Source organism: Ammodytes marinus (genome assembly GCF_949987685.1).
Source record: "Ammodytes marinus genome assembly, chromosome: 19".
In the NCBI taxonomy this organism is placed as follows: domain Eukaryota; kingdom Metazoa; phylum Chordata; class Actinopteri; order Uranoscopiformes; family Ammodytidae; genus Ammodytes; species Ammodytes marinus.
In genome coordinates, this window is record NC_137223.1 from 25,810,826 (window position 1) to 25,822,481 (window position 11,656).

At 40.7% G+C, this 11,656-nt stretch overlaps 1 protein-coding gene across 1 annotated transcript in view; it reads right to left on the minus strand.

The window, feature by feature from the left end:
* Positions 1 to 836: 836 nt before the first annotated feature.
* Positions 837 to 11,656, minus strand: part of mei4 (meiosis-specific, MEI4 homolog) — a gene marked incomplete at both ends in the record, with an annotated part of 64,144 nt that continues 53,324 nt past the window's right edge. Inside the window, 2 exons of the mRNA XM_080047532.1 lie at positions 837 to 1,001; positions 1,882 to 1,974. Of these exons, the coding sequence (XP_079903658.1) occupies positions 837 to 1,001; positions 1,882 to 1,974 (258 nt within the window). The remainder of the gene's footprint in view (positions 1,002 to 1,881; positions 1,975 to 11,656) is intronic.

Genomic DNA, 11,656 nt, shown 5'->3' on the forward strand with positions numbered 1-11,656 from the left:
AAAAAAAACATGGTAGCTACTGGAGAAAAAAAAATTCCTACAAAGTGTAACTGTAAAAAAAGATTAAAAATCATTGGGTACAGTACATATCATTTTGCATTGTTAATTTACTACACACTCAAGATTGACTATAATTTTAAACTTGTCATATCAGATGTATTCTTTTATCTGTCTTATGGTCCTTTGAAAAAAATATGATGCATTTAGGTTTTTTAGCATGTGTATCCAAAGTGTAGGCTTCTTAAAATGCTTGTTGAGATGTTGGTCGTTCGTTTGGTGGGATGGAATGAGCAATTGTATGGATAATATTTATTAATAAGATGTATTTATTATAAGCAGCCCCCCCCCCCTATGTTTTTTCAGCATGTTTATTGAATGTGTAGGCTCCTTATGAAGTTGGTAGTGGTGTGTGTGTGTGTGTGTGTGTGTGTTTCTGTGTGTGTGTGTGTGTGTCTGTTTCTGTCTGTGTGTGTGTGTGTGTGTGTGTGTGTGTTTCTGTGTGTGTGTCTGTTTCTGTGTGTGTGTGTGTGTGTGTGTGTGTGTGTGTGTGTGTGTGTCTGTCTGTTTCTGTGTGTGTGTGTGTGTTTCTGTGTGTTTGTGTTGTATATGTTTTTTTTAGCATGTTTATCGAAAGTGTAGGCTCCTTATGAAGTTGGTAGTGGTGTGTGTGTGTGTCTGTTTCTCTGTTTCTGTGTGTGTGTGTGTGTGTGTGTGTGTGTCTATGTCTGTTTCTGTGTGTGTGTGTCTATGTCTGTTTCTGTCTGTGTCTGTTTCTGTGTGTGTGTGTGTGTGTGTGAGATAATGGTAAATGTTCCTTCAAAAATATTCTCCGGATACTATTTGTCCGCGGGTGAGGATGTGAGTAGCCCCCCTATCCTCCACATGCAGATTGAAAACAAAGGGAACTCGTTGGACAGCAGAAACACTCGCTGTTCGAGATGACTGAGAAATCCGCCGCACTGCTGCTGTTGCTCCGAGCCAACATTTACCCTGCACGGTACCTTAAAGAGAGAGAGAGTGAGTGAGTGAGTGAGTGAGTGAGTGAGTGAGTGAGTGAGTGAGTGAGTGAGTGAGTGAGTGAGTGAGTGAGTGAGTGAGTGAGTGAGTGAGTGAGTGAGTGAGTGAGAGAGAGAGAGAGAGAGAGAGAGAGTGAGTGAGTGAGTGAGTGAGTGAGTGAGTGAGTGAGTGAGTGAGTGAGTGAGTGAGTGAGTGAGAGAGAGAGAGAGCGGGACAGAGAGAGGGAGAAAGAGTGAGTGAGTGAGTGTGAGAGAGAGAGAGAGAGAGCGAGAGTGTGAGTGAGTGAGAGAGAGCGAGAGTGTGAGTGAGTGTGAGTGAGTGAGTAAGAGAGTGAGAGAGAGAGAGAAAGAGTGAGAGAGAGAGAGAGAGAGAGAGCGAGAGTGTGAGTGAGTGAGAGAGAGCGAGCGAGAGTGTGAGTGAGTGAGTGAGTGAGTGAGTGAGTGAGTGAGTGAGTGAGTGAGTGAGTGAGTGAGTGAGTGAGTGAGTGAGTGAGTGAGTGAGTGAGAGAGAGTGAGTGAGTGAGTGCTCCCACCCAACAGCCACGCTGCACAGTACCAAATCAAATCAAATCAGTTTTATTTGTATAGCCCAAAATCACAAATAGACATTTGTCTCAGTGGGCTTTACATTCCATACAATATGATACAATATGACACCCTGCCCTTACACCCTTAGCTCGGCTGAGAAAAAACTCCCAGTAAAAAACCCTTTACCGGGATTAAATTTTTTTCAAGAAATCTCAGGGAGAGTCGACAAAGTAAGGGATCCCTCTCCCAGGACGGACATGCTGCAATAGATGTCATAAGTAGAGAAAAATCATGAAGGAATTTGATCATGGACCAGATGTGTCCATGGTAACACTACCTTAGACTTCTGTAGCAGCTCTTCCAGGACCCAGAACAGATGGCAGGAGTTCTGATATTCGTCCACGGGGAAAATGTCGAGACCTGAACACTGCTGAGCCTGGGGAAGGAACAGCAATAATTAGGGTTGAATCGTCTGCATTTAAAACAACGCTAAGGCTAACGGTACATGTCTGTCTGTCTGTCTGTCTGTCTGTCTGTCTGTCTGTCTGTCCACAGGGAAAATGTCCAGACCCAACCACTGCTGACCCTGTCAAAGGAGCAGCAATAATTAAATAAAATGGTAAATGGTAAATGATCTTGACTTATAGAGCGCTTTTTTTTCAGATGATTTTCTCAGCCCCAAAGCGCTTTACAATTCTTACCACATTCACCCATTCACACACACACACACTCATACACCGATGGCAGTAGCTGCCATGCAAAGGCGCTCTCTGAACCATCGGGAGCAATGTGGGGTTCAGTGTCTCTTTGCCCAGGGACACTTGGACACGTGGAACACCAGTTTGTAAACGCTGCCATACTGAAAAACACAGAGAGAGAGTTTTGTGGAGCTGATAATAGGCTTAATCAACTTTGTGTCAACCAATTTGGCGATGGCTGGAATGTAACAGACACTAATTTATATAAAAAAAAACATACGCACTAGAGCTTTAAATTGGAATTCAACACTAGTGCCTGCTGCCTGAACGGAGCCTGAGAAAAACAAACTGTTATATGAAGAGGCTCATAAAGGGTAATTTAAAACGAGATGAGTGTCAGGTTACGCAGAAAATGTAAATGAGACCTCGAGTGCTGCATACGCAATCGAGTTGGATTGAATTTACATACACATTTCGATGAATATGTTAATTTTTTCTGCCTCTGCGAAACTCTCAGAGGTGTTTTAAAATGACTAAGAATGAGTCACTACTGTTGTTGATACAAAACGATATGATCCCTGCGTTCCAAATCACATACTTTTACTTTTTACTACACTACATACTAAAGTACAGAAGAGTGTTAGGGCCACAGACAGGAGAGAAAAAAAAATCAGATAAGGAAGATTTTATTTTTCATTATGTCGAGAAATGTCAAGAATAAAGACGAATGCTCCAAAATGCAATTGGAGTTAGCGGGGCATTTATGTATTTTCAGCATACTACAATTGACGTGCATGTATTGGGACATCCTAAATCTTTTTCTGGCATACTAAATAGTAGGGAAGTATGGGGATTGGAACGCAGGGAATGATTCAACCTGCACAAACATTTAGATGAATATGTTAATTTTTTCTGCCTCTTCAAACTCTCAGCGGTGTTATAGAATGACTAGAATGAGTCACTGTTGTTGATACAAAACGATAGAATAATTTTAACCACCTCAGATAACCTACAGGAAAGAAATACAGACAAAACTCTCAATTTGGTTTTTACAGGAAGTACTAAATGTCCCTGTACCAACCAAGCCCCAACCTCAGCGATTTTTACCAGCATCCAATAAGGAAGTGAGAACAACTGTAGTAACCAGGAAGTGCCACTAGGGGGGTGGAAGCAGAAGACAGCCATCTCTCATTGACTCACTTGTTAAACAGGCTGTTTTCAAAGTCTTATTAAACCTATTTACAGCCTGGTCCACAAACCATTTTAGTCTGTATGTTTAGGTCATATCTCCATGACAACAGAGAGGGGGGTGAATTTTTTCGGACCACGCTAGTTTTTATTTTATCGGAGGTTAAAATGTATTGGCGCGATCTCTTGAGTGACAGCTCTCCGCCCGTTGTCCCTCACTTTGCCTCGGAGGTATACGTCAGCTATCTCCCTCCCCCTCACAAAATGGCGACGCGCACAAACCAGGATTATTGGATGCCGTGTGAATAACTGAGGTCAGCCCGGATGCTACATCCATATTATTTACTATCTATGGTACCAATGAGCCAGGCTTTCAATATTACCATGTACAAGAAAATCACTCACACTCCAAAAATGTATGTAGAAAAGAAAAAAAAATCTATTATTGAAAAATTCTTAAAACATGATTTTTTTTTTGTGGCATTTAATTTCTTTTATTACATTTTTTTTATGCTTTATTGATAGTGTAGAGAGAGTTGAAATGGGGCAGAGAGGGAAGTGACATGCAGAGAACGACCGCGGGCTGGAATCAAACCCGGGTCCGCTGCTGGCCGAGGCCCATGGGGGGTGACGCCCTACCAACTGAGCTAAGGGCGCCCCCTATTATTAAATATTTTACAGAAATGTTTGAATAAATGTTTACATTTGGCAATATCTAACTCATTTTGCATTTAAAAAAAAAAAAAAAACTAAATATGGTTGTAGAGGAGAAATATACAGACTGACAATGTTAAAGGTGCAGTGTGTAATGTGACATCATCAAGAAAGTTCTAGAAAATTCTACAAAGTTCTAGAAAGCAACGCTCCCTGGGTAACCCCAACCCTTTAGAATAATAACAGAAGCTACAGTGGCCTTCAAGGACAAGAACAATTCTAAACAATGCACCTGATGACATTCCAACTATGACGCTTCCAACATGGCGGCGTCAATGCCTTGGTCCAAGGTATGCAGAAATATGGACATATATGAGACCCTTTCTAAGGGGAAAAAAAATAATTAAATTTATTTTTTTCAGCTATTATGCACTAAATTAAACGTACTAATGGATATTATAATTATGTTCTACAAAGTCTGCTAGGAAATAAAACCCAAAATTCTACATACTGCAGGTTTATTAAGTATACTAGCATGTTATGGAAGATAGAAATATCTCACAATTGACCAGTGCTTGAAACAAATTTTTTTTTTGCCTGCTGTGTCTCGCCTTAAACAAACTAAAAGGTCAAAAGTGTGGTCTTGTACACAACGTGAAACCAGTGCTGTGTAGTCCACTCCAATGTTACAGAGAGTGCTAGGTGATTGGGACTGTCCTGACATTTTATTTATGAATATACTGTAGCAGTGAAGAGGCTTTCAACTAGGGTTGCTGAAATTTCCCGAAATGGCCCCTTTTCAAATCCCGGGATTTCAGAGCTCCTCACGGGATTTCCCGGGATTTCCCGTTGAAACCATTATTGCCCTTTAATACTACTTTAATGGGACTAAATCAATGCCAATAGATAAATAAATGCAGCAGAACAAGGCTATATTACATCACGTTTTATTTCTACTTAAATAACATGAAGAAAAGCCATTCAAATTAGGCAAAATATTTTCCAGAAGTTAAATAGGCCTATTGAAAACGGTGTTTTTATGAAGAAAATACGAAAAATGTTTCACAGAGGTTCAATATCAAAACATGGCCAAAAAACGGTGTTTGGCGAACAAATGTATTTCAAACAATCTATTTTTATTTCTATGAACGAAATCAGTTTAAATTGAATATTTTCCAAAGGATAGGCAAATAACAAAAAATGCACTACCGATTGCTCTTAACGTGTGAAATAAGACATGACAGAACTAACAGCCTATTCAAACTGACACGCTAAGCAAGATTACTTTCCAGCTTTCCTTTCTTTTACTTTCATGAAGTGTGACTTCAAGAAACACTGCTCAGCCTGTTTCTGAGCTTTGTCACGAACTGACACCGAGAACGCTCTTTCTTCCACGGACGTCGGCTGTATGGTGGAAAGTGCAGAGTAGAGCTGCTGCAGGTGTTTGGGTCGCTCTTTGGTTGCCTCGAAGAGCGCAAACTCGTTTGAAATTATTTTGTGGAGGTCATTCCCATACCTCTGGTCTGGCTCGGGACATTGCATGCAGTCATTAGCCTCGTTCGACTTGGAGCCGTCTTGCTCAGACCTGCGCAACTATGAAGCCCGTCTTGCTGAGCGCACAACAAAAATGCTGTGCGCTCAGCAAGCCGAGCGTCATAATTGCGCAGGTCTGAGCAAGAAGGCGACATCTCTAACGAGGCTAATGACTGCCTGCTGCAGATGTGCAGTAAGGCTCTGGGTCATCGTCTGCTCGCTTGGCTCTGGCTGATACGCATATTCTTGGGTATCATCAGACTCTTCCTCGGACACAGCACTTTCAGTATTGTAGAGGCGCTGGTATTTCGTATGCCTGCCTGTCTAAAAAATACATTTCACACAAAATATTGTGTAGCCTTTGTTTTATTCATTTTAGCTTATTAAAAAAAATATCCCCCCTCAAAAAAAACGAAAAAAAAAAAAAAAACGGGAGGACGGGTCCCGCGGCCAATTTCCGGTACTCCCGGACTGACTCATTTCACGGGAATCCCGAAATCCCGGGACCCGTCCAGCAACCCTACTTTCAACCATGACAGGAGAGAGAGAGAGAGAGAGAGAGAGAGAGAGAGAGAGAGAGAGAGAGAGAGAGAGAGAGAGAGAGAGAGAGAGAGAAAGAGAGAGAGAGATGGATAGATACAGTAAGTAGATAGATAGATAGATAGATAGATAGATAGATAGATAGATAGATAGATAGATAGATAGATAGATAGATAGATAGATAGATAGATAGATAGATAGATAGATAGATAGATAGATAGATAGATAGATAGATAGATAGATAGATAGATAGATAGATAGATAGATAGATAGATAGATAGATAGATAGATAGATAGATAGATAGATAGATGGTTTGAGGGACAGCCCTACTTATCATTAACCCAAGACAGATTTATGTTCTGCGTCATAACTGCAGTCTAACTGACAGAACACATTTGAACAGACAGTGAGAGTGTTTTAGGTTTTGTGAGTGTGAATCTGTGTGTGTGTCTGTGTCTGTGTGTGTGTGTCTGTGTGTGTGTGTGTGTGTCTGTGTGTGTGTGTGTGTGTGTGTGTGTGTGTGTGTGTGTGTGTCTGTGTGTGTTTGTGTGTCTGTACTTGTACTTGTCTAGCAGATGACGGTTACTGTGTGAATGTGGAAGCTACTCAGAGTCTCAAAGCTACACAGCCTATCTCGGTTATGACACAGGCTTTGGGCAAAATCAACAAACAACTTCTGTCCATTGACACAGTCTGGACGGCAAGATGATGTGTTGAGTCAATATTTAAAGGGACACTGTGTAACGTTTTAAGTAATTGATCAGCTAAAATCAATATCCTCATTCATAAATATGTCCTCATTGGTGTAAAATCACCTCTGCCAATAATCTGAATTATCCTCCTGAGTGGAGAATTACAAATATTAATATTACATTTTGTACATTGAGCAGGCAGGTCGCTATGTTTTCAGGGGCCGTATTCACAAAACATTTTATCTTAGCACTAAGAGTACTCCTAAGGAGTAGGGATGGGGCCGATCCGATCCAGTATCGGTATCGGGTCCGATATGGCCGAAATCTGCGTATCGGATATCGGACTGACAGCTCCGATATTAAAATCCGATTTTTTTTTTTTATAATTTTTTTTTTTATAGCCTATAATTTTTTTTTTTTTTTACTTTGTAAGAGCGAACATGCGCCGACGTTCGGTGGAGGGAGAGAGGACATCACTTTATAATTTGACATACAGTACATATCAGTTTGTTAGCCAGTGAGCTAACCAAAGCTAATCCAAGTCAAGGAAGTGGAGAGGCTTGTGACAAATTCTACTATGTAAAATACAGCCAGAGAGAGAAAGACTGTTTAGACAAACAGACCACCACATATTCTAGTGGGGCAGAAGTGATCATTGAGAAGGATTTCTGCCTTTAAGATAAACCTATATGCATTTGTGTATATTTATTGCTCTTTTAAATTAGAATTGCTTAAGCCTTCCTAGCCTAATACAAACATCACCACCAACGAAAAAATGTATAACAATTATGATATCGTATCGGTCAGTATCGGCCGATATCCAAACCCCAGGTATCGGAATCGGATCGGAACTAAAAAAAGTGGATCGTCCCATCCCTACTAAGGAGCACTAAAAGTTCTTAGTAAGGAGTAATTTCTTAAAACCTATTCACAAAGCTGATAAGACCAACTTTTACTAAGGAATGGGAGGGACTCCTAAGCTAAGTCTAGAGGGCGGTGTTGACCCTGTTGCTATGGATGATGTCATGTTCATACCTTCTATGCCCACAGTGATTGGCTGAGAGGGAATGAGAGCTAAGAGTGAATTTATGATAGAAACACTGTGGGAGAGCAACGGAGGAGATGCTGCGAAGTGCCACATATAGGCCTCTAGTAGGAAATTAAACCCAAACGTGACACCAACAGTAACTTTCAGTGCATTGTAAACCCAAAGCAACTGCAGGAAAAGGAACTTAATAAATATTTTTTTATATAAATTTAATAAATATAAATGTGTCTATACTTTCTAAACATAGCTTTACTAAGATCATTAAACCCTTACAGCTATTAAGGTACCTTTTGTAAAGCTCACTAGCATTAAATCTCTCCAAATCACCATCAAATGGTTGTCTGTGAATTACTCTTAGTGACTTAGGAGTCCTCTCGAGGACTCCTAGCTTTTCATAGATTTAGGAGCTAGTTTTAGCGCTAAAATGCTTTGTGAATTACACTTATCTTAAAAAGTTAGGAGTCCTAAAATTAGGAGTGAAACGCCCCTTATTTTTGAGAGTTACTCCTAAATCAGCACGTTAGGACCTACTCTTAGCCTTAAAATGTTTTGTGAATACGGCCCCTGGTTCCTTAGTATTGGGGTTTAATCAAAAATATTGCCAAATAGGCGCGTTTGCTTTGGGCTTTGAAGCCAAGTCCTCCGCCATCGTCTTATAAACTCTCTACGGGAGACTCCGCTGCTGTGACGCGGCTCTGCGCTGCACGGAGCGGAGCAGACACTTTCAGTTTCATTGTTTTGTAAATAGCCTTATTATAACTTAAGTCTTAGAATTTAGAGTAGCCTCAGACATACTCGTTTTTTATTTAGCCGAATGAACTGCCACGCAAAATTTAACCAATTGGCTTTTATGTCTATTTTTTTTTAATAAGCATATGCCTAGACTATCCGGTGTTGCTCAGTGTTGAGGCTCCCACCGGTGTGAGCCTCAACACTGAGCAACACCGGTAACACCTACTACCGCGGCAACCCTAACAGACAGACAGACAGACAGACAGACAGACAGACAGAGAGATAGACAGATAGATAGACAGTAGGGCTGGGTATCGTCAAGGACTTCGCGATACGATACGTATCACGATACACTGGTCACGATACGATATATCACGATATATTGCGTATCTTGATATATCACGATATATTGCGATATTCCATATACAAGTTGCCTTGTCAAACATAACAGCACAATATATTGATAATTGCACAGACAAATTAAGTCAAAACTATTTCATTCACAACTTCCTTTACTCTTTTTCTTCCTTTTTTTTGGTTATGGCAAATGATCAAACACTGCTGCAGCTGCCATAACATCAAAATAACAAATCCAATTCACTCTTGTACTAACTGTACAGGACACAATGAAAATGAAAACACATCAGTGTGCTTTTGTGACACAGTGAATCTTAATTAAGAATTTTTATAAACAAAACTGATCTAACTTCAATAGTCAGTATCCTAGAGGCTCAGTTCCTGACAGCAGACATGGGTTTGAATCTGACCCGTGGTTGTTTCATTCCCTCTCTGCCCCATTTCATATATGTATATCTGCACTGTCAATAAAGCCTTGAAAAAAAAAATATATATATATATATAAAAAAATAAATAAAAAAAAATCATAAAAAAATTAATTAAAAAAAAATCGATATTTTGATATAAAAATCGATACTGATATCGGGAAACTAAGTATCGCGATATATCGATATTTCGATTTTTTGACACAGCCCTAATAGACAGACAGACAGACAGACAGACAGACAGACAGACAGACAGACAGACAGACAGACAGACGAGATATGAAGAACACGGTTATTGTTTGCAGAGCACACACTTACAAGACACAAAACCCTCGAAACAACGTATTAATTATTCAGATCAACAGAAGCTACTGGATTCCTTCAAGGCTATATCTCAGTGTGTGTGTGTGTGTGTGTGTGTGTGTGAGTGAGTGAGTGAGTGAGTGTGTGAGTGTGTGTGTGTGTGTGTGTGTGTGTGTGTACTTGTACAACTATTTTTGTGAGAACCAATTTAAATTTTAGACCTTAGGAGTGAAGACATTTTTGTAAAGTGAGGACATTTGTGTCCGGTTCTCACTTTGGGACGAGCCTTTAAAGGGCTGTTTGAGGGTTAACACTAGGTTTTAAGGACAGGCCTTTAAAGGGCTGTTTGAGGGTTAACACTAGGTTTTAAGGACAGGCCTTTAAAGGGCTATTTGAGGGTTAACACTAGGTTTTAAGGACAGGCCGTTAAAGGGCTGTTTGAGGGTTAACACTAGGTTTTAAGGACAGGCCTTTAAAGGGCTGTTTGAGGGTTAACACTAGGTTTTAAGGACAGGCCTTTAAAGGGCTGTTTGAGGGTTAACACTAGGTTTTAAGGTTCAGGTATGAATTAGGTTTATGTTAGGGTTAGTGTAAGGGTTGGGGTTAGGCATTTAGTTTGGATGGTTAGGGTAAGGGGCTAGGGAATGCATTATGTCAATGAATGTCCTCACAAGTATAAACGTACAACGTATGTGTGTGTGTGTGTGTGTGTGTGAATTATAATTGCATTTGGAAATGTTTAAGAGACTGCTCCTTTGTGTGTGTGTGTGCGTGTGTGTGTGTGTGCGTGTGTGTGTGTGTGCGTGTGTGTGTGTGATGTCACAGAGAAAAACAACGTCCAGATGGCTGTCAGGTATTCCTCCAGGCTTTAGCTTTCAAAGACCTGACAGCATGTGACAACAACATGCCTTCAACCGTTATACACACACATACACACACACACACACACACACACACACACACACAGAGGGACAGACAAACACACACACACAGAGGGACAGACAAACACACACACACACAGAGGGACAGACAAACACACACACACACAGAGGGACAGACAAACACACACACACAGAGGGACAGACACACACACACACACACAGACAGGGACAGACACACACACACACACAGACAGAGGGACAGACAAAACACACCCACACACAGAGGGACAAACGCACACACACAGAGGGACAAACGCACACACACACACACACACACACACACACACACACACACACACACACACACACACACACACACACACACACACACACACACACACACACACACACACACACACACACACACACACACACACACACACACACACACACACACACACACACACACACACACACACACACACACACACACACACACACACACACACACACACACACACACACACACACACACACACACACACACACACACACCATCAAGATTGGGTCACTTAACTCTTTGCCCAAGAGAGCCACAACACCATTTTCTTCATATCCTACTTTTTCAATTCAACCCTCAAGAAAACTTTTCATTTTTGACGGAGTTATCCTGCTGACACAAATATTATTAAAGACCAACTTCACTTCCTTCCCAATGTCTGTTTTGATGGTTTTTATCATGTTTTATCACACTTATGGATCTGAGATGATGCTAGATAACTCGCTGCTTGAAGACCGCAGTGCATTAATGTGTTGACGTAGGGACGAGGGAGGGGACTGCTAGTCACTGACAGGAAGTTAGCTGAAAGAACCATTCCGCTTACAGCACCTTTAAACCTGCAGTGTGTAGAATTGTGGGTTTTATTTCCTAGCAGATTTTGTAGTAAGTAATTATAATATCCATAAGAACATTTAATTTAGTGCATAATAGCTGAAAAAAACGTTTTGAATTATTATTTTTTCCCTTAGAAAGGGTCTCATATATATCCATATTTCTGCA